Source organism: Cervus canadensis, chromosome 3, assembly GCF_019320065.1.
Source record: "Cervus canadensis isolate Bull #8, Minnesota chromosome 3, ASM1932006v1, whole genome shotgun sequence".
NCBI lineage: Eukaryota > Metazoa > Chordata > Mammalia > Artiodactyla > Cervidae > Cervus > Cervus canadensis.
This window is the reverse complement of record NC_057388.1, coordinates 28,444,445-28,468,415: the sequence shown is the minus strand read 5'-3', so window position 1 is coordinate 28,468,415 and position 23,971 is coordinate 28,444,445. Positions and strand designations below refer to the sequence as shown.

Sequence of the window (23,971 nt, the reverse complement as noted above, 5' to 3'; positions counted from 1 at the left end):
ACAGCTCTCTTTAACAACAGTTTCATTTGTAAATCCGAGATGGAAGAAGTGGTTTCCGGTAGAGCTGGAAGAGGCCCGAGACAACTTGTCTCAATGGGGCAAAATAACTATTGTTATCGGGCTTAACAAAATGGCACAGCATGGGAGACTTGCAGAGCCAGGGAGCAGCTGGTTGTAATTCACACTGTTTTTCAGAAAACTCTAATCGTTCCAGAACAGACCTCTTTGATGACTGGTCTTCCCTGCATTCTCAATTTGTCACTTTCTCTTATGATAAGGTCAGTAGTGACAGCACTTCCTGACATTAACAGCTGTGGCTTTTAAAAGGGTCATTGTAGAACTACTAATTGCAGTAATTTCATTAGCATAAATTATTTATTCTGCCATTCATTTATCTCTAATTTTCTTTTGGGGGGCAGGGGGAGCTGGGAGGAGAGGGCTCCTGGTGCAGCTACAGCAATGGTGATGCTATGCTGTATTTTTCACTTTTAGAGGATGGAGTGAAGAACATCATTCCTGCTACATATGGCCCCTTAATGAAAACTGGTTGATCTCATTTGCAGTCATCTCGCAGCCAATCATGGTGAAGGCAAAAATAAAAAGAAGCAAAGTGCCAGTATCCAATGATTACAAACGCAAGGTTTCCCCACTAAGATGCCTTGGAAAACAATGCTGGATCCAATGCAGAGTCAAATGCAAAGAAGAAACTGTTTTTTCCTCTCATTAATAAAAAGTGTTTAATTTCTACCCTCCTGGTTGGCTCTCTGTAAACACAGAATCACAGATCTCTGCTGCTTGGTGTCCTGGTTCTCAGGCAGTCAGAATCACCAAGCACCCCAGCCACCTGACTCTTAGAGCAAATGTCCAGCACATCACTGCTGTTGAAAACGACTGCAAAATTGGGATGAAAACCAATGCCTGGAAGCCAGAATGAAATCAAACCCTGTAAGTGCTGCATAAGATTTCACACATTCCCAAGACCAGCAAAGACTATTTACATTCAGTCCTAAAATTCAGTTCCAGAAGTATTGAATTCAAGGAAGGGAGCTAGGAGGGGCCAACAAGGGCAGATGAAAGAAAAAAACTTTTCCTTTCAAGTTTAACTTGGGATAATTTTGTAACATATAATAATGTCATATATCTATCATCCATCTTGATAGTTTTCCTCAGAAAATATTTCTATATTAATTTTTCACAGCTTTACTGAAGTATAATTAATATATAAAAACTGGACATATTTATTTTTAATAATTGTGAAATTATTGATTTTCAGTAATTCCAAAGCTATTATTTGTACTTTTTAGTTCTTTTGGGAGCTGGTCAATCTATTAGAAACTGTGGTTGTAAGGTTGGTTTATTAAATAACACAAACTGAATAATGCACAAAGTGGCACAAAAATATTTGAGCTCCTCTGCTGATGATCTCGTAGTGCTAATAGACTCTCAGGAAAACATTGTGGAGGCAGCGAGGGACATTGGGTTTGAATCCTGAGACCTGGTGAGAGTTTCACTTCTGTCAAATTGGGCAAGTTATTCCTCCTGCCACAAAATCAAAAGCTAGACATTCCTCACTCCTTTTGACTCTGCTTCTTCTCTTCCTTTCAAGTCCTCCTTTGGAAGAGGCAAACATTTGTGCAATAGTCCATTCTACTGTTAGCATGTTTGTGTTTTCATTTTTGTCTTTAAGTTTAGAGACCAAGCCTGGGTTAAAGGCAAGTTGAAGCCCAGCACAAGCTAGTAATCTTCCAGATGAGTTTTTAATCCTTGAAGGAGCCTTCCAAGGTTCACTGACAGAATATTAAAACAAAGAAGCAATTGAGGTCTGAGGGTGTGAGGAGGTAAGATGGAAGCCATGTCAGCTAAACATCTCTCAGAGAAAGAAGACAAGGGAGGAGATGGTTCTGGCAAGACCAGTGAAGAGGAAAGCCACAAAACTATAGCTAGGAGGGACTGATGCTCCTGTGTGATTCAGCTAAACTTTCAACTTAATAGCAAGTCCAAGTTCCTGGGCAGCTGTGAAAATTGGACCCTCCTTTCCAGGAAGAGGGGATTCCTAAGTTCTCATACGTAAGTTTGCAAAAACCCTGGAAAGCAGCATTCTATTGCTTTTTGCAATTCTACTGTAAACTTAATTAACATGCACAGAGCAAGAAATGTATGGTGTGTAGTATATTAGTGCACACGTGCAGAGGAGAAAGGGAGCTCAAGAATGGGGAGTATATTAACCACCACTGGGCCTCCTCTCATCTGTTTGAAGACAGGCTTAAGCTGGTATGAGATTTAGGCAGATTGAGTAAGAATTTGGTTATATTTGCTTTTGTCTTGATCTTTTAAAATCATACCACTATTCCTCAGAAAAAGGATATTTTTCACAAATTCACAGAATTTCTCTTGCACAGGGTTATCTTTCTACTTTTGAAATTCATACTTAATAATCCTCACTTTATTTCAAAGGAAGAACTGTGCTAAAAATTGTGAACAGAAATGCTGCTAATGTACCTGTCACTAGCAAAACAGTATTTACTAGGCTTTATGCTTGGTCTAACATTTTAAAAGGAAGCTAGAAACCAGTCACAAAGTCAGTCTTTGATATACAGAAGTATAGTAACTTTGTCGGCATTCTGAGTGCAGCACTTTAACAGCATCGTCTTTTAGGATTTGAAATAGCCCAGCTGGAATTCCATCAGCTCCACTAGCTTTGTTCGTACTGATTCTTCCTAAGGCCCATTTGACTTCACACTCCAGGATGTCTGCCTCTAGGTGAGTGATCACACCATCGTGATTATCTGGGTCATTAAGATCTTTTTTGTCTAGTTCTGTGTATTCTTGCCACCTCTTCTTAATATCTTCTGCTTCTGTTAGGTCCATACAGTTTCTGTCCTTCATTGTGCCCATCTTTGCATGAAATGTTCCCTTGGTATCTCTAATTTTCTTAAAGAGATCTCTAGTCTTTCCCATTCTACTGTTTTCCTCTATTTCTCTGCAATGTTCACTCAGGAATGCTTTCTTATCTCTCCTTGCTATTCTTTGGACCTCTGCATTCACATGTGTATATCTTTCCTCTTTCTCCTTTGCCTTTCAGGTCTCTCTTTCTCTCAGCTATTTGTACGGCCTACTCAGACAGCCTTTTGCCTTCTTCGATTTCTTTCTCTTGGGGATGGTCTTGATCACTGCCTCCTGTGCAATGTTATGAAACTGTGCCCACAGTTCTTCAGGCACTCTATCAGATCTAATCCTTTGAATCTGTTTGTCACTTACACTGTACAATTGTAAGGGATTTGATTTAGTTCATACCTGAATGGCCTAGTGGTTGTCCCTACTTTCTTCAATTTAAGTCTGAATTTGGCAATAAGGAGTTCATGATCTGAGCCACAGTCAGCTCCTGGTCTTGTTTTTGCTGACTGTATAGAACTTCTCCATCTTCACACACAAAGAATATAATCCATCTGATCTCGCTATTGACCATCTGGTGATGTTCAAGTGTAGAGGCATCGCTTGTGTTGTTGGAAGAGGGTGTTTGCTATGACCAGTGTGTTCTCTTGGCAAAACTCTGTTAGCCTTTGCCCTGCTTCATTTTGCATGCCAAGGCTCAACTTGCCTGTTACTTCAGATATCTCTTTACTTCCTACTTTTGCATTCCAGTCCCCTATGATGAAAAGGACATCTTTCTTTGGTGTTAGTTCTAGAAGATCTTGTAGATCTTCATAGATTTGTTCAACTTCAGCTTCTTTGGCATTAGTTGTTGGGCATAGACTTGAATTACTGTGATATTGAATGGTTTGCCTTGGAAACAAACCAAGATCATTCTTTCATTTTTGAGATTGCACCCAAGTACTGCATTTTGGACTCCTTTGTTGACAATGAGGATTATTACATTTCTTCTAAGGGATTCTTGCCCACAGTAGTAGACAAAATGGTCATCTGAATTAAATTCACCCATACCAGTCCATTTTAGTTCACTGATTCCTAAAATGTCGATGTTCATTGTTGCCATCTCCTGTTTGACCACTTTCAATGTACCTTGATTCATGGACCTAACACTTGAGGTGCCTATGCAATAGTGTTCTTTACAGCATCGGACTTTACTTTCACCATCAGACACATCCACACAATAACAATGGGCATTGTTTCCACTTTGGCTTAGCCTTTTCATTCCTTCTGGAGTTATTTCTCCACTGATCTTCAGTAGCATATGGGGCACCTTCCAACCTGGAGAGTTCATCTTTCAGTGTCCTGTCTTTTTGCCTTTCCATACTGTTCATGGGGTTCTCCAGGCAAGAATATGGAAGAGGTTTGCCATTCCCTTCTCCAGTGGATCATGGTTTGTCAAAACTCTCCACCGTGACCCATCTGTCCTGGGTCCCTGTGCGGCATAGCTCATAGTTTCATTGTGTTAGACAAGGCTGTGATCCATGTGATCAGATTGGTTACTGTCCTGTGGTTATGCTTGTCATTCTGTCTCCCCTCTGATGGATGAGTATAAGAAATTTGTGGAAGCCTTCTGATGGGAGAGACTGGCTGTGGGAAGAACTGGGTCTTGCTCTGGTGGGCAAGGCCATGTTCAGTAAATCTTTAATCATACTTGCTGCTGATGGGTGGGGCTGTGTTCCCTCCCTGTAGTTTGGCCGAAAATCAAACTATGGTAGGGTAATGGTGACCTCCTCCAAAAGACTCACGCCAGCATGCTGCGCCTCCCAGGACTGCTGCAGCCCGAGTGCCTGTCCCTGAAGCAGGTCAGTGCTGAGTCTTGCCTGAATAGGAGACACTCAAAGACAGGTCTGGCTCAGTCTCTTGTGGATATCACTGCTCCTTTCCTTGGGTCTTGGTGTGCACAAGGTTTTATTTCTGCACTTCAAGCATCTCTGGTGGGTATGAGGTTTGATTTTAAAGTGATTATGCCCCTCACCCCTCCTATCATCTTGTTGGGGCTTCTCCTTTGCCCTTGGACATGGGGTATCTTTTTTGGTGGGATCCAACATTCTTCTGTTGATGGTTGTTGAGCAGCTAGTTGCGATTTTGGTGTTTTCACAGAAGATGAGTGCACATCTTTCTACTCAGCCATCTTGACTCACTCAATATTCTGATAAATTTGGAAAACTCAGCAGTGGCCACAGAACTGGAAAAGGTCAGTTTTCATTCCAATCCCAAAGAAGGGCAATGCCAAAGAATGTTCAAGCTGCCGTACAACTACGTTCATTTCACATGCTAGCAAGTTCATGCTCAAAATTCTCCAAGCTAGGCTTCAATAGTACGTGAACCAAGAACTTCCAGATGTGCAAGCTGGATTTATAAAATGTAGAGGAACTAGAGATCAAATTGCCAACATCTGTTGGATCAAGAAAATGCAAGAGAATTCCAGAGAAACATCTACTTCTGCTTCACTGACTATGCTAACATCTTTGACTGTGTGGATCACAACAAACAGTGGAAAATTCTTCAAGAGATTGGAATACCAGACCACCTGACCTGCCTCCTGAGAAATCTGTTGCAGGTCAGGAAGGAACAGTTAGGACTGGACATGGAACAGTAGTCTGGTTCCAAATCGGGAAAGGAGTACATCAAAGCTGTATATTGTCACCCTGCTTATTTAACTTATGTGCAGAGTACATCATGAGACATGCTGGGCTGGATGAAGCACAAGCTGGAATCAAGATTGCCTAGAGAAATATCAATAACCTGAGATATGCAGGTAACACCACTCTTATGGCAGAAAGCGAAGAGAAATAAAAAGCCTCTTGATGAAAGTGAGAGAGGAGAGTGAAAAAGCTGGCTTAAAACTCTGCATTCAAAAAACTAAGATCATGGCATCTGGTCCCATCACTTCATGGCAGATAGATGGGGTAACAATGATAAACAGTGAGAAACTTTATTTTCTTGGGCTCCAAAATCACTGTAGATGGTGACTGCAAGCCATGAAATTAAAAGACACTTTCTCTTTGGAAGAAAAGCTATGACAAACCTAGACAACATATTAAAAAGCAGAGACATTACTCTACCAACAGAGGTCTACCTAGTCAAAGCTATGGTTTTTCTAGTAGTCATGTATGGATATGAGAATAGGACTATTAAGAAGGCTGATCATTGAAGAACTGATGCTTTTGAACTGTGGTTTTGCAGAAGACTCTTGAGAGTCCCCTAGACTGCAAGGAGATCAAACTAGTCCATCCTAAAGGAAATCAACTCTGAATATTCATTGGAAGGACTGATGCTGAGGCTCCGATACTTTTGGCCACCTGATGTAAAGAGCTGACTTGTTGGAAAGGACCCTGATACTTGGAAAGATTGAAGGCAGGAGAAGAAGGGGGAGACAGAGGTTGGATGGCATCACCGACTCAATGGACATGAGTTTGAGCAAGCTCTGGGAAATGGTGAAGGACAGTTAAGCCTGGCGTGCTGCAGTCCGTCGCAGAGTCGGACACGACTGAGCCACTGGACAACAACAACAACATAGTGTTTTCCTCCTTGGGTGGACATTTTCCCATGACCAGTTTGGAAGATGGCAGGAAAATATGCCATTCTGATGTTGCCAAATCTTCAACAAGTTCTACATGGAAGAGATGACAGAATGTGAAATAAAGTCATTTTCTTGACAAAGCTGATGATACCGAGCTAGGGTAACTATTTTGCAGTATCTCAGCAAAGGGACAGAGCCTTTTTCCTTGCCAGTTGGAGGACATGCCTGAAAAGGATGATCTCCATCTTGCTGACATCCTCTTTTCTACTCCTTTCAGAGCAAACTTCACTCCTCAGAGAGCTCATCATCTCACTTCCATTCAATAATCTCTCTTTTCATCAAGTCTTGCTTTCAAGTATGTCAATTATTCATTTTGACTTGAAAAACCAAAAGCATCACTTATCTTTTAACACCTGTTTCTCTTGCCTTTTCCCCTGAATTTTCCTAACTGGGACCCATAGACTTCTCAATAAGCCCTGCTCCCAATTATCATTTTCAAACTGATCCCCAGGCACAGCCAGAGGGTCTCCCCTCCCTCCATATACCGTGTCGTCCCGTCCCCATTTCCAAGGGTCCTGTGAGGCGTGTTTATTGACACAAAGTCATCAGGTAAATAGCTGGTGATACTCAAGTGTCAAGCTATTTTGGTCTTTCTGTCAGCTGTCATTTTAGTTCAATGCCAGGTAACAGGAAAGTAGCACAAACATTTACTTAGAAGCGATCAGCCAACACCCCTGGGTTCTGAGTGTGTACGGACTGAAAATTATATGTCAATGCACACAAAACCACTTGCCTTTAATGACTCCTTTCTCTGTGGCTAAAGGAGGGGAGGGTCACCTTGTATAAGTACCTTACACTCAGCAAATGAGGTCAATAATTAAGAAGTACCTAAATTATGCTGATAACTCTCAGTCTCAATGATCAAAATTAAAACTAAGAAATTGATCAAATTAGTATTCATTTAAAAAATGTAAAAGCTGTTTTTGACCTCTACTGAAAAGGCCCCACACATTTTTAGAACATGGACACGTTGCACTCTGAATTATAATTATTGCTCCTGAGCAACAAATTAGGAAGGTGGGAAAGTTAAATAGGCACGCAGCACTGGAATGAAATCGTCTGGCTAATTTGTTTCCAGGCATAATTCGGCGCCACAGAAATGGGAAAGGGCTTTTTAAATTCTTATTTGGCACTCAGCATCCTATAGGAGGCATCACGATACCACCAAATAGAGCTGAGGACCTGCAAGGAGCCCTCTGGACTTAAAGTGATGCAAGTCCCGCCTCATCCAGCAGATGTCAATGGTCACTGGCGTATTCAAGCTCCTTCAGGAAGAGCCGTCTCCCTCAAGGGCAGGAGAAAACCTGCATCAGAGCAGCAAAGGCAAGAGGCTTAACGCACTGTCCAGACACTCGTAAACCCTGTCTCCTCCTATTTGGGAAATGAACATTAAGAAGCCAAGCACACTGGTCCTTTACTCTTCCTTACCAAGCCAGCCTGATCAAACAACTGGATAAAAGAGATTTCTGCTTACTAAAGGACACATGCTGGCTCTCTCCCTCTAGTGATTCAGTGTTCTGAACCCTCTTATAATCATCAGAAGACAAAATAATGACCTACGTAATTCCAGGAATGCGGTGGGCCTAGCATTAGCTGAAGACATTTGTGTTAATAGCTGTGACCATTATTTGTGATCATATTTAATGATGGTCTTCTGGATTTTAAAGTATAAAAGATTTTTGGTAGATTTAATGCAAGTGTTAGTCTCCATTAAGTGGGGTTCCTTTGACTCTTCAGGAAGACACATCATGGGGAGAACAGCATTTCAGACAGAAATCAATCAATCCTGTGATGGTACACTACTACTCTTGTTCATGAGAACAAATTTACATATATTTCCCTCAGTGTAAGAGGGGCTTTGCGGTGCTCCCTGACCAGTGGAAAACAGTGACTATCACTTAAAAACAACAGAACCACACAGTAATATTACTCTCTCTTTACCCCCCCAAATCCTGTTGTTGTTTTAAAGGTCTGGGTAAGTTCATTCAATGTTAGGGGTGAGTATAGAGACAGGCAAGAGAAAGAAATTTCTGGCTATGGAAAAAAACAGTGAAATAGAAGAGCTCAGGTTTTTCATTTATTTATAGAAATGTTTTAAGTGTGTGTGTGAAGACAAGAAATTGAGAGAAGGTGTTTAGATATCTTAACTCTGTCATATATGTCTTTAATATGTTGCGTGACAGTTCTTTCCTGGCATTCTGGCACTAAATAGTTAATAAGGACTTCCCTGGTGGCTCAGACAGTAAAGTGTCTACCTACAGTGCGGGAGACCCAGGTTCGATCCCTGGGTCGGAAAGATCCTCTGGAGAAGGAAATTGGCAGCCCACTCCAGCACTCTTGCCTGGAAAACCCCATGGACCGAGGAGCGTGGTCCATGGAGTTACAAGGAGTCGGACACGACTGAGTTAATAAACTTTAGAAAAAAATAAACCATATAAGATAAAGCTTTATATATTATGTATATAAATATGCAGTAAAGCTAGCTGTATTACAAACAATTCATTAAATAAGTAAAAACGCCCAGATTTCTAATCACCTGGCCACCAGAAGATGTACCATGAGCAAAATGTGAAAGGATGGCTTTGGAAAAGCAGCAGCTACACCTTTGGGAGTAGGGAGGCTACAGCAGGCTGCCCTGTTCACTGTTTCAACTGGTAACAGACTTCACTCCTTACATATCCCCAGTCTTGTTTGTGGCTCTGAGAATCCCTTTTCCTGTCTGACTTATTCTAGGCACCCTTTCTCCTCAAGCCTCCATGGAATTGGAAGACAAAACTCCCTAGGAAATGTTCACAATCACCCTCCTTCCAAACTACCTAATCAGAAAGATGCTTGCTTCACACATAACTTAATTTCTAGGAGGTCTAATGATTCCCTCATATCCACATTTCTTTTTCTCTTTGAATCTGAATGAAGTTTTATTTGTTTCATGCAACCATTTGAAAATGCAACAGGAGGTGGAAATTTCATCATGAGCAAATGATATACATGATCTATAAAACATAAACCCATAGAACAATAAAGCAGATACATTATATGACTTAATCATTACTAAATCCACAGGGGCTGATTTTTCACCTAACAATATCATAAATGAGAAAAATCACAAAATTGCCTTACTTTGTTAAGATCAAGCATTGCGTAGCTATGGGTGGCTACTTTTTTGTTTAGGTTTTTAGTTGTGGATTTAAAGGATTTATATCCAGTAAGCCCTGTTATGATTCAAGTAAGTGATGATCCTGGCCTTTTGGTGAGTCCGTGGATGAGTAAGAACTTGATCACGTGCTATGTGTGTACACATCTCAACTGAACACTAAAAGATCAGTCACTATATTCCATAGAATGTAAACTCACAAGGATGATATCATCTTAAACAAACAAGGACAACTTTCTGCTCTAAGGTGTGTTTCTGAAAGTATTTACTGAGGATTTGGGTCCGAGTGTGCGGGTACACGAGTGTTTTGAGAGAGAGCGATTGGAGGCTGACACAGCATACCTCAGTTCCCTTGGTCTCCTCCATGAACCTCCTGCTGACTGTGACCAGAGCCTCCTGGGGCCAGGCATGGAACCAGTCAACAGCCGTGCAGTTAACCAGGGCTGGGAACTTCCGAGCTCTACTTCTCAGCGTGTGACCAACCGGAGAGAAACACAAAATGATCTGTGGAGACACGGGGGCAGGGCATAACCAGGAGGGTGATGAGTGAGCAAGGAATCACACTGAGACCCTGGACAATGAAAGAAAGGAGCGCAGCCAACCGTGACATTAAAGCAGCCTGAAGCACCACAGAGTGGAAAGCAACATTAACCTCCCTGCTAATCAGAGTACACAGGACCCCGTCGGACGGACATACAGAATACTGCTGTGTGCCTTCCTTAAAACCAGGCCCTCTCCTTCTGAACGTTTTTGATGACCATCATGTATAGTGAGAAATTCATTCTTTTCTATTACACAAGTCACATTATGACAGTAAAAAATAAAAAATGAAAGATCAAATCTCTGTGATAATACCAAGACTTTCATCTTCTGGCTCCTATTATGTAATTCACCAGACTCCATAAAACTGTGCATAAGATACTTTTAAGAAAACAATATTTTGTCATATTGAATACTTTGTTCCCATTTAAAATAAAATACATTCACTTGAGTTCATGCTTAACATTTTTAAAAGAGTAAAAAGGTCGGTTTACACATGATCCCAAAGAGAAATCTGTAAGTTTGCAAAGTTCTATTTAAGTATTCAATGACTTAAGAGTTCATTTAAATCAGGAAGTTTCCATCCTCTCTTTAGTGACTCGGCTGCTACTATCAAGAGTGCCTGAGTTCGGCTGAGACGCGTGTCACCGAAGCTCAGTGAGGCAAGCAGGTTGTCAGGAGTCGGGAGGGTCTGAAAATCCTCCCTAGGATCATCAGATGTGGTGCTCTGTGTATACACTAGCACAAAGGAGGTGCTTATGAAGCACCCCTTTCGTTCTCTGCCTTCTCTCCCAGTCACTGTGAACTTGAGGGCACTGGGGGAGCTGGTGCCAATTGGGATAGCGTCTGAGGACAAGTCTTGGTTTTCTTTTTTCTAGACACGGCTTGCACTTGATGACATACACAAAGCTCCGCGGTTCTCTTAATGAAATCTCTCACACTCTGAGATCAGGCATCTGACAAAACCATTTTTCATGAGATACGATTTTTCCCACATTGCAGTTTAGAATTCATGTCATAAAAACCATAATAATATATGAAACCTTATATTCTCATTTAACAGGTGCTTTTACTCTGTTAATTGTATATACTATGGCTCTTCAACAACTCGAGATGAATCCTAAGATCTTAAGTGCTTTCCAACAATGCATAAGCTGGCTGATCATTTATTTTTTTATATTCAAGAGTCTAATTACAAATCTAATAACTGCTCTAAAATTGCGTGTCTTCAGTAACGAGCCTCAGTTACAATGCAGAATTTTCACTTAAAACACAGTTTTTAGATTTCTCCTCTCAACCTTGTCTCCCCAAACATGAATATATTTCTTTTTTGTCCTCCAAGTTGGTTTTTCACACCCAACTTACCTCTCATTCATGACAATTTTAGAAACTTCATTTATATGTAATTTTAACAAAGGCAGAGGAGGGGGAAGCTCATTTGAGTTAATAAATATTTCCCTCACTTCTACACTTGCTATATTTCTACATTTATTACTGGCATACTATCAGGTCTTAAAAGTGTGTTAGAAAACAAAGCATCTGAATCATACCTGGTTAGCCTCAGGATAAAACACTTTGAGTAAGTATCACTAGATATGCCTTATTTACTGGAAGATAATATAGAATGCTGATTAAAAAAAAAAACACTATTTCCTTTTCTTCAATTTTACAGTTGAAGACATCTTTTCCCCCTATGTTATTTATTGTGGCTTAAATAAGGATGCTCACAGTACCATCTAAATTTCACATGGGGGGCAGGCGACAGGAGGCTGGTGGTTTTCAAAGATAGGAGTTGGTGAGAAATGCAAATTCTTGGATCTAATCCAGACTTGGGAATCAGAGGACTCAGGCCTCGGGGTGGGGCTCGGTAACCTGTGTTTGCAACAAGCTGTCCACGTGACTCTGACGCCCACAGCTACAACCTAATCATCTGAAATTTTCTGTGGGAATACCTAAATGAAGCATTTACATTTCTAATGCTTTTGCAGTTGGTGAAACACTCACAGAATCTAAATTTCTATCTACATACAGAGTGAAATAGAAAATTTAGAGAATTTTAAATAAATCAGATAATCCTTAATAACCGAAATCCTATCTCATAAAATAGACCCTGGGAACAAAATCAGAGAAATATGCTTGTTCACAAGTACTTTCTAAGAAGGGAAAGGATCCGTCCTAGCAGCCTGGAGGAGTGCGAGGATTGCTCAGATTCTCAGATCAGTAATCTCCACCTTTGCTAGAAATCTAGCACAGATTCTCTCTCCATCCAGCTTTCTGTGGCAGTGGTCTTATGTCAGGTTTTTTCGAGAGCCCAAGTGAATGTCTGGAAACTGCTGGTTGCTTTGTTCTTTTAAAAAATAGTCTCCACAACTTTAGATACTCTGGAGTAAACTTGAGTTGTTGCCTCAAGGAACACTGTTGTAAGGAGTGGGGGGAATCGTCCTATAATGATCCTATTATAGTTCCCTCATTTCATGAGAGATTAACATAGTAAAGGACTGATAAGAAATAAGACAAATAAATGATTAGAAAAAAGGGTGTAATATCTATAATTTACCCTTTCAGTTCTGTTGATATATAATTGACAAATAAAACTGTAAGATGTTTGATATGTATAATGTGACAATTTAAAAACAGACATTGTGAAAGGATTCCCCCCACTGAGTCAGTTACACATCCTTCACCCCATATGTTTACTTTTTTAGTGAGAATATGTAAGCTCTACTTAGCAAATTTCAATTATACAATACAGTATTATCAACCATGTGTGCGTGTTAGTTGCTCAATTGTGTCTGACTCTTTGTGACCCCATGGACTGTAGCCCACCAGGCTCCTCTGTCCATGGAATTTTCCAGGCAAGAATACTGGAGTGGGTTGCCATTTCCTTCTCCAATTGTCAACTATAGTCACCATGTTAATCTCTAGGTCCTCAGACCTTCTTTATCTTGTAATTGAAAGTTTATAGCCTTCTACCAGTCTCTCTCCCTATTTCTCTTACCCCTTACCAACCACTTTTCTACTGTTTCTGTAAGTTCTACTTTCTTTTATCCCACATATTATTGTTACCATGTAGTGTTTGTCTTTCTCTGTCTGGCTTATTTCACTTAAATGATGCCCCCAAGGCTCAACCATGTTGTCACAAGTAACAGAATTTTCTTCTTTTTAAAGGCAGAACAGTTCCCATTGTGTTTGTGTATCCATATGTGACTGTGTAGATATATGTGTGTTTATATCTTGCATTTTCTTGATTTGCTCATCCCTTTACGGACACTTCAGTTGTTTCCATACATTGGCTACCGTGGATAAATGCTGCTAGGAGTATGAGAGTGTTTTTGGTCAAATGCTTTTTCTCCATCTACTGAGATGATCATATGATGCTTAGCCTTCATTTTGTTAATGTGGTGTATCATAATGACTGACTTGATGTTCAACCATCCTTGCATTCTTCAATAAATCTCACTTGATCATGGTGTAGGATATACTTCTAATGTATTGTTGAATTCAGCTTGCTAACATTTTGTTGAAGATTTTTGCATCTATGTGTCACGGATATTGTCCTGTAATTTTCTTTTCTTGTGGTATCCTTATCTGGCTATGGTATCAGGGTAAAACTGGCCTTATAAAATGAGGGTTTCCACTCCTTCTGTTTTTGGAAGAGGCTGAGAAGGATTGATATTAATTTTTCTTGAAATATTTGGAGGAAGTCACCAGTGAAGCCATCTGGTCCTATAAAATATACCTATGAAATACTTCAGTCTACTATAACATCCATGCAAATACTCATTTTATACCTTAGGAGTCATTATCTGGTTATCCTCTGAAGTGCATCAGTAGAGACTACACAGGCTAGGGATGTTTAACAAGCATTTCATATACTCTAATGGAAGCCTGCATTATTAAGTTGGCTACCTGAGCTCTTAGCTAACTTCTCTTATCACCATAAGTGGTTGGTTGGTTAGCATCATGAATACTGAATATGATTGTTCAATGATGAAATGATATTGTTCATGATATCTTAGAAATACACAAATAGCTGTACTTGCACCTCCACTGTTCAAGAAACAAAACAGGAAAATACACCTTGAAGTATCCCAGTAATTTTCCCCTTGACACCTTAGACTTTGGGTTTGACCAGTCCTGTAGTAAATAGCTTACAGAAAGGAGAAACTTTTTGTACTTTTATGCAATACCAATGAGAATCTTTGCTTAATTCTACCATGAAATATTTCTATACCTGCCTAAAAGGAAAGTGGCCAGAGGACTAGTCAGGTTCCTAAAAAGACAGAGTCGGGATTACAAGCTTATAGGCCAGATTTTAAGACTTCAAAACTTAGTTATGTGCTACAAACCCTATATATACCAGAGTTCAGTCTGAGGCTTCTTTCTTTGCAGCACACCTTAAATTGGGAGATTTGGGGGGATCAGTCCCCCATCCTTGAACTGGTGTCATCTACTTCCAAGTACTGAAGGTCCCTGAAATATATCCCCAGATAGTTCCTCACAATTGCAAATGACCAAATTGGCTTAAGTTAGTTTCCAGCAATGGACTGGAAATAAAAGTCAGCTAAGAAAGTTAAAAATGCCTCAGACAGCTGTGTTCTTTTCTAAAAGCAAATTCTCACAAGTAAAAAGCAAACCCTGAAATCACCATCTATATATTTTCTACAGCTCTAACATTTGGATGTCAGGAACTTGCTTTTGGTATCCATACCATAGAATTTTCTATTCCCTTTTTTCCCCTCTACACAGGTGTTGTGACTCATTTGCAATAACCCCCTTTTCATTGTGCTCTGTAATACATTTCAATTTCTTTTAGATTAGATCCCATGCAAGTACATATTCATTTGTATATCACTAAAGGCCTCAGTCCATTTCCTCTTGTGACAGAAATTTGAATAGCTACCATCACTGTATTTTTTTTCCAGTTGATATGTTTATTCTCATATAGAGGTAATCCTCCCACATACTCACTTCAGAAGCTTCTAGCCATAACTTGTGCTTGCATTTATCCTCAAAGTCTTAGTATTTTTCAAGAATGATGAGATCTCAATCTTACTGAGAGAATCCTCATAGGAATGGAAGTTTAGCCTAGAAATGATTCCTCAGTTTGACTGTTTTAATATCACTATCATCTTTATATATTTTTCTGTATTATACCCTCACCTAATAACTTTATAACTTCAATTATTTTTATGAGGTTCAACAGCATCTACAGCACGCACACATTCTACAGGTATTTACATTTATTTTCTTTCTAGGTAACACACAATGAAATCGTTCCCATGACCTTTCACTTGTGAATATTGGTCAGTACAGATATTTACAAGGGGTAAAACATTTTTCACCGGAGAGTTTAAATTATTTTATTTTTTTCTTAACTGAAAACCTCTTCAATTCATAAAGAAGTTGTATGTGGAAGCCTAATAGAGCAAAGAGCAAATGCATTCCTGAGGAGTAAAGACAGTAGGAATTATATTCCCCACTGTATTTCTTTCCCACTCATTCCTGTGTATATGAGGAGAAGAATCCCTGTCTGCAGGGCTGGCACTGCACACACTACCCGCAGGCTGGTCTGCAGCCCCGTAACCTCGTATAGTGGTGGTTATTAAAAACAGAACATCACGGAGAGGGTGTGGAGAAAAGGGAACCCTCTTACACTGTTGGTGGGAATGCAAACTAGTACAGCCACTATGGAGCAGTGGAGATCCCTTAAAAAGCTAGAAATAGAACTGCCATATGACCCAGCAATCCCACTGCTGGGCATACACACTGAGGAAACCAGAGCTGAAAGAGACATGTGCACCCCAATGTTCATCACAGCACTGTTTATAATAGCCAGGACATGGAAGCAACCTAGATGTCCATCAGCAGACGAATGGATAAGGAAGCTGTGGTACATATACACCATGGAATATTACTCAGCCGTTAAAAAGAATTCATTTGAATCAGTTCTAATGAGGTGGATGAAACTAGAGTCTACTATACAGAGTGAAGTAAGCCAGAAAGAAAAACACCAATACAGTATACTAACACATATATATGGAATTTAGAAAGATGGAAATGATAACCCTGTATGCGAGACAGCAAAAGAGACACAGATGTATAGAACAGTCTTTTGGACTCTGTGGGAGAGGGCAAAGGTGGGATGATCTGGGAGAATGGCACTGAAACATGTATATTATCGTGAAACAGATCACCAGTCCAGGTTCGATGCATGAGACAGGGTGCTCGGGGCTGGTGCACTGGGATGACCCTGAGGGATGGGATGGGGAGGGAGGTGGGAGGGGGGTTCAGGATGGGGAACACATGTACACCCGTGGCGGATTCATGTCAATGTATGGCAAAACCACTACAATATTGTAAAGTAATTAGCCTCCAATGAAAATAAATAAATTTATATTAAAAAAAAAACCAGAACATCAGATGCAGATGCCTGAACATCTACTCAAGGGGTCCATATTTGAAGGACCCATTAAGGTTTCTTCCTTGTGATCTGTGCTTCTCTGTTAGCAGAGTGGCCACACTTTTGCTGACATTCTGTACACAGGAAGTTCTAAGAACAAGTGCCATTGATGCTGGCAAATCCCACTTTTAGGCATTTAACATATGGTACAGGTAGCATTTCAAATTGATTATAATGAAAGATTATAAGTGGTGTTGGGACAATTTGGGGGAGAAAAAGAAAGCCCACCTTATTTTGCAAAAAGCAACCAGGACTGAACGTTAAAGAAACTATAGATTAATTTAAAGAAAATTCAGAATAGTATTTTCATAACCACAGAGTATGAAAATGTTTCCTAAAAAGCAAATCCATTAAGAAAAAAGTTACATATATTTAACATTAAGTTATATAAAGAGCTCCCATAAATCAATAAAAAATTCTAACAAACCAAGAGGGAATTGGCAAAGGGTATAACTGGATAAAGGGTTCAAATAGTTATTGAAAATAAAGTGCATTTGAGTTAAACAGTTCACCCCATACCCCAAGTTCTTAAAATATTTGCTATTTTTTTCCCTGTGGGAGATTTTGACACAAAATGGCAAAGAGGGAGGTAGAGAAAATAGAGATGTGGAAAAAAGAATTAATTCTGAATAAATGCTTTGTATGTATGTCTATACACATAGAAAGTTGAAAGAAAATAAACCAATGTGTTTTCAGTCATTATCTCTAGATAATATAACTAAGCATAGTTTTTACTTTCTTCATGTGGTTCTGTATTTTTAAAATTCTTTATAATGAACATATGCTTCTTATAAAAAATGAATCTCTTCTCTCTATATACATACATGTATACACACGTGTACATAACATATATTTGTCTTTGTTTACTAAGTCGTGTCTGGCTCTTTGTGACCCCATGGATGACAGCCCACCAGGTTCCTCTGTCCACGGGATTTCCTAGGCAAGAATACTGGAGTGGGTTCAGTTCCTGGGTTCAGTTCCTTTGCCAGCCTCCAGGGGATATTCCTGACCCAGGGATCAAACCCACGTTGGATTGCATTGCATTGCAATAGGTTCTTTACCACTGAGCCACAAGGGTAGTATATATAACAATATAACATGTATACACACACACACACACACACATATATACTGGGGAAGTAAATATATAATTTAAAAATACAAAACCATATGGAGAAAGTAAAAACTACACACACACACCCATAGATAGTGAACAACTGAACAGATATCCAAAATCTTGTGAAAGAATCAGGGGCAGCTACATACACCAAGTGTTCTTTTCCCCATGCCATCAGATAGCCAGGAAGGAAGACAAGAAAGAAGAGTTTTCACATTTAACTAAAGTTAGCAGAAGAGAACAAGAGTACTCCACTTCAGGTGTAAGATGAGAATGACGTGGGAAAAGATGCACATACACAAATGTGAAGGAGAGGGGGCATCTGACATTGATTCACTGGTTTGCTTCAGCCCATCCAAGGACACACATCTGGTCATCATTAATGTGCACTGCCCTGCGGGAGTCAGAGGTCATGTTTCACAGGCCAGCAGGTTCTCACTGCCCCTGCATTCTGAATAGGAAGCGACTTTCAGTGGTGAACATGGGTAATGGGGTGGCAACGTCACATCATTCAGTCTGACCTGACAGGTGTGCTCATTAACCCTTGTTGCACATCCAGCTTCCCATGTTGCCCAGCAAGGAACATACACAAAGGAAATATCAGCTCATCAGAAATTTTGAGTCTTTAGCACATGCTGCTGAATATCACGATATACTTAATATGACACTGACACACAGAAATCCATTATTCTTAAAAAAAAAAATTCCAAGGATTTGAGGGTGATACATAGGGATGAAGAGAAGGAAGCTGTGGTTTTCTAGATGAAAGGTGACCTATTTCTTCACTACACTGTTTCTCCCTCAGGTCAAGGCACTGACCATTAACCTTTCTCATGAGGTAGCAAGCTAAGTGACAAGGCCCAGAAGGAAGTGAAATATTCAAGGCAGAGATCTTATTCCTCCTTAGCATTTAAAAACTAAAAAACCCTGCTGCTCATTTTCATAGGGAAGAGATAAATTATCCAACTAGTAATCCTGTGACAACAAGGAAAAATGATCCATATCTAACTCCAAAATAAATTCTAGCTAGTACCAAGGTGCATACTGAAAAAGGTGATGATGAAAAGGCTTAGACAACAACAGTTCAGTTCAGTTCAGTCACTCAGTCATGTCCCACTCTCTGCAACCCCATGAATCGCAGCACGCCAGGCCTCCCTGTCCATTACCAACTAAGGGAGTTTACTCAGACTCATGTCCATTGAGTCGGTGATGCCATCCAACCATCTCATCCTCTGTCGTCCCCTTTTCCTCCTGCCCCCAATCCCTCCCAGCATCAGGGTCTTTTCCAATGAGTCAACTCTTCGCATGAGGTGGCCAAAGTACTGGAGTTTCAGCTTCAGCATCAGTCCTTCCAATGAATATTCAGGACTGATCTCCTTTAGGATGGACTGGCTGGATCTCCTTGCAGTCCAAGGGACTCTCAAGAGTCTTCTCCAACACCACAGTTCAAAAAGCATCAATTCTTCGGCACTCAGCTTTCTTCACAGTCCTTATTTAGGAAGACTGAATTTTCCACACTAGCATTTTCAACTGGCTATCTGCCATGAGTGTGGCGAGGTTTCTTGTTCTAACACGTCATCCTTCCCGCTGCTGTTCCTTGGTTACATTACATCCCTGAGCCTACACTAGGGCGTGGAGTTGTCTCTGTGGAGGAGCTCTGGATTGAACCTCAGATCATCTGAGTGATAGGCCTCAACTACTTGCCCTGAAGTACTAACATATATCATTTCCTCAACTCAAACTCTTCCTCTGCTCCTTTAACGATTTACAAAACACTTGTGGTTTAGTCACTAAGTCGTGTCCGACTCCTGTGACACCGTGGACTGTAACCTGGCAGGCTCCTCTGTCCATGGGATTCTACAGGCAAGGATACTAGAGTGGGTTGCCATTTCCTTCTCCAGAGGATCTTCTGGACTCAGGCACTGAACCCAGGTCTCCTGCATTCCAAGTGGATTCTTTACCAACTGAGCTATGAGGAAAGATCCACCCTTAACTCACCCCAATTAACTTTCCCAGCCTGATCCACCTGTTTCTTCCAATAAGAACTCTACGTCCCAGTCATTTAGAGCAGTAGTCCCCAACCCTTTTGCCATCGGGGACTGGTTTTGTGGAAGACAATTTTTCAATGGACCAGGGAGTGGAGGATGGTTTCAGGATGATTCAAGTGCATTACATTCACTGTGTACTTTTTTTCCCATTATTATTACATCAGTTCACCTCAGATCATCAGGCGTTAGATCCTGGAGGTGGGGATCCCTGATTTAGTCCTATTTGTGGTTTCTACAAACATACACCATGCAGTCTACTCTTAACTCTTCTAAACGCTATTTCCTCTCCCTGGAAACTCTTCCCCAACCCACGGCATCCCCAGGAATTCCAAGCCATACCTGACACACAGCGCACCACTTTCTCCAGGAGGCCTAATGGCCTTAGAAAGGATGCCGAACTCCTGTGGAATCAGCATGGCTACACTTATTTGTGATGTCTCGTTTCCTGTAAAAGCGTAAGCTCTTCAAGGACAGACACCATGTCTAGCTCACTCGGGTGCTCAATCTGCTTAGAACAAGGCCTTGTAGGGAACCAGCATCACAGGAAACTTGAAGAAGGTGCCCTCCAAACACTCGAGGAAATAGGCAAATGGCCTTTTACACTGAATGACTGGATGTCCTTACAAAATGTATCAAACTTGTCATATGAATTCCCAAACAGAACCATATCAGAGTTGAAACAGCACGTTTAACTAAATGCAAGGAAAGCCAAGTGTTTCTTACTTTGAGTTGTAGTCGCACTCGAGCCAAAAAGAATTTCCAACAGTTTTCTCTGGAGTCCACCATGCCCAGACCACGAACTTCATTACGAATTCCAGAAATTATCTTGTCTACATCTTCATCACTGAACAGGTCAGGAATTTCCCCTGCCCCCAAAGGAATGAGTAGAATCATTAAAAGACTGCTATAATTCATATTTTAGATATGACTTAAAGTGCTTTCTAATACAAAGTTCAGCTTTAATGATAGAGTTTGAAAACAGAAATGCAATTTTTTTGTTGCATTTATAAGACACGACACAGTGACGACAAGCTGTGACAAACCCACCCACTAAACTTGCACAGGCAGGAATAACATTTACTTCACTGAAGGCCTCTGCAAGGCCTCTCACATCGTAAGCAGACTAAGAAAGCAATACACTTCAAATTAGTTAGGTTTATATGTTTCTCCCCAAAGAATGCCCTGACAAACATCTCAAAGACAAATTATCTCTATTTAAAGTTCACTGAAACCACAGATCATTTGTCTTTGGGGAAGATCTTTCATGGAATGTGTTGGTTTAATCACCTGATGCCAGCAAGTCATTAATCAGCACGAGAAAGCTCTCATCTAGAACCTGGGCATCTGTCAGCAGGAACGCGGTGGGCATGTTCTTGGCTCCGGTTCTGATGTACAGATTGGCAAGATCTACCTATAAGGAACAGAGGCCATCACTCACACTGTGTGAACAAGCTGGTGCGCTGTTGACGAGGGGTGGGGAGAACTGAGACGCTACAGCGGGAGGGCTGGGTGCCGTCCTTTCCCCGTTTATACGTTCTTTCCTCTTGGTGACTCTTCCTGGGGGGGCAAACACTATGACATCAGCTCCATTTCTGGCACATAATGATGAGTGTCATGTTCAGGCTTCACGGAGCCCAAGATGCAAACAGGCTCCTGACAAACTCCCTTCCATTCACGCAAAAGTGAATTCAGTAATGATTCTGTCAAGCAACGCGGTGAAAAGAAGGTTTTGGCTCATTTTAACAACTGTCTACTTCATTGTTCGGTGACTTAAGAGTTTACTAGTTTTATTTAGTAATACTGAAAGCAAGTGGTTTGTTGTTTGCTTTAAAATAGCACTTGCCACAAACTGTAAGTACTATTTTGTAAGTACTGTTGTGATTTAAAAGCAAAATATTAAAAAATGTGTCAGGGTTTCTTGACTGTATCCCCATCATATTTTCACAATCTGATACAAAGTGGAAAAAAATCTCTATGCACTTGTTAAAAAAAAAAAAAAGGATTTCCCCCCCCCCACCCCCGCTCCATCGTATTGGTGTATGAATACTGCTGATTATCAGGTATGGTCAGTACAAAAGAAAAACATATTTGTGTAGGCAAGTATTTAATAAAATGTTTTCTGAGCAAGTTAGACAGGCTTATACACACATAAAATGTTGGTAGCAGTTTACTATTATTAATTCAACAATGAAGGAGAAAGTTAAAGTGTTAGTCCCTCAGTCATGTCTGACTCTTTGCGGCCCTATGGACTGTAGCCCATCAGGCTCCTTTGTCCATGGGGATTCTCCAGGCAAGAATACTGGAGTGGGTTGTCATTTCCTCCTCCAGGGGATCTTCCGGACCCAGGGACCAAATCCAGGTCTCCTGCACTGCAGGCAGTTTCTTTACTGTCTGAGCCACCAGGGAAATCCATGAAGGAGAAACAGCCAACGAAATCCTCTAAAGAGCTTAGCCGCCTCCAGGCTTGACTGGAGCACCTTTATCCTGGGGCAGAAGGAGCATGGGGCCGCCCATCACCAGACTTACCCGAAGTTCCTGGACCCCGAAGCCTTGGGTCAGAGTGATCTGGAAGACGTCAAGGCTGCAAATGTGAGCTGCCAGACGGGCCAGGCTCTGCTTGCCACTGCCGCCCACTCCGACCAAGAGCGCATAACCCTGAGGGGACTGCAGGGTGCGGCTGATGCGACACCTGGGGAGAGAGAGTACCCCCAACAGATGACACCCAATGGGCCCCAGAGCTATGCTGGTTTAATTTTTCAGATATTTAGATACTAAACTCTGATTTTTATTTCAGACTTTCAGTCCTTGTTCTTCTGTTTCCCAAATAAAAAGATGCTGCCTGCATCTGCCCCCTAATCACTTGTCTAACAAACCATCCTGGCCAATGACATCTGTACTCCCAACTGCTGTGTTACTCTCCCCCAAAAGAAGGCAGAAAATGAGGACAAGGCCTTGCATCAAAGCATCACATTTTCCTGATTAGCAAGAAAGATCCTAATGTCACACCAGTATCCATGTATAAGGATATCACAGGGAAAATGTCTTTGTGCCAGAAACTTTGCTATAGAATTACTTTGGGAAGAACTGATTTCTTCAGACCAACAAACACCTCACATGCGATTTACTTCATGCATTTTAAACACTTGCCAGCTCCCTCCAGTCGAGCCGGGAACCGACCAAGGACAGCGGCTGCCCATCCCTGGCCGCGCCTGGGTCCCCATGGCCGCGTCGCTTGCAGCCTGCGGTAATGAGGGTGCCCACTCTCCAGGCCACAGGTCTCGCCCTGAGGAGCTGCACTGGGGCAGCAGGCGGTGGCCTCTCGGCGCCTGGCAGGGCCCCTGGGCTGTGCAAACCCAAAGGCCAGCGCGTGCTGGGCGTACCCCACTGCACCTGGCCCTGCAGGGCGGGGCCTCCTCTGTGGTCACGGGCACACTGTCTCTGTTTCAGAAGAGATCTTAGGAGATAAACATGTTCAGAAAGAAAAATAAATAAATAAACACTTGCCTTTTTTACATGATTCTTATCTCCCTTGCATGAAAGCTTTCCCCTTGCCTTGAGCCGTCTAAAACATTCTCAGAAAGTGTTAGAATCCAAGAGGAGTTAAATCTCCAGCAAAGTCAACTAATCCCTTTTTCTGTATTATCAGAGAGGTTCTGAGTGCTTATCCTACTGATGTTATTGCTACATCTACAGCTAGGAGTAAGTCGGCTTTCACATGATCAACATAAGCGTGTGCTCATTTGCTTCAGTCGTGTCCAACTCTTTGCAACCCCGGCGACTATAGCCCACCAGGCTTCTCTGTCCACGGGATTCTCTAGGCAACAACACTGGAGCGGGTGGCCATGCCCTCCTCAAGGGGATCTTCCAAACTCAGGGATGGGACCTGCATCTCCTGCACTGCAGGTGGGTGCCTTACTGCTGAGCCACCAGGGAAGCCCCCAATATAAGCATATGGAAGCCCAAATGCAAAAAAATTAAAAAAAAAAAATACTGTATTTGCTCTCGGTTGCTTTCCTGAGATGAATTTAAGCCGTGACAAATCCAAACAATCTTTAACATATTTTTTTTTAAGAGTACTTTTTGAAAGAATTAAGTTGGGATCGCTTATACTAGGACCAGCACACACAATCATTTC

At 41.2% G+C, this 23,971-nt stretch overlaps 1 protein-coding gene across 1 annotated transcript in view; it reads right to left on the bottom strand.

Moving 5' to 3' along the window:
* The window catches only part of DNAH11 (dynein axonemal heavy chain 11), a 385,020-nt gene that overhangs the window by 136,836 nt on the left and 224,213 nt on the right, over window positions 1–23,971 (bottom strand). Inside the window, exons 52-55 of the mRNA XM_043462325.1 lie at window positions 22,363–22,525; window positions 21,124–21,247; window positions 20,560–20,702; window positions 10,011–10,172 (exon numbers count right to left, since the gene is read on the bottom strand). Coding sequence (XP_043318260.1) covers window positions 10,011–10,172; window positions 20,560–20,702; window positions 21,124–21,247; window positions 22,363–22,525 — 592 coding nt within the window. The remainder of the gene's footprint in view (window positions 1–10,010; window positions 10,173–20,559; window positions 20,703–21,123; window positions 21,248–22,362; window positions 22,526–23,971) is intronic.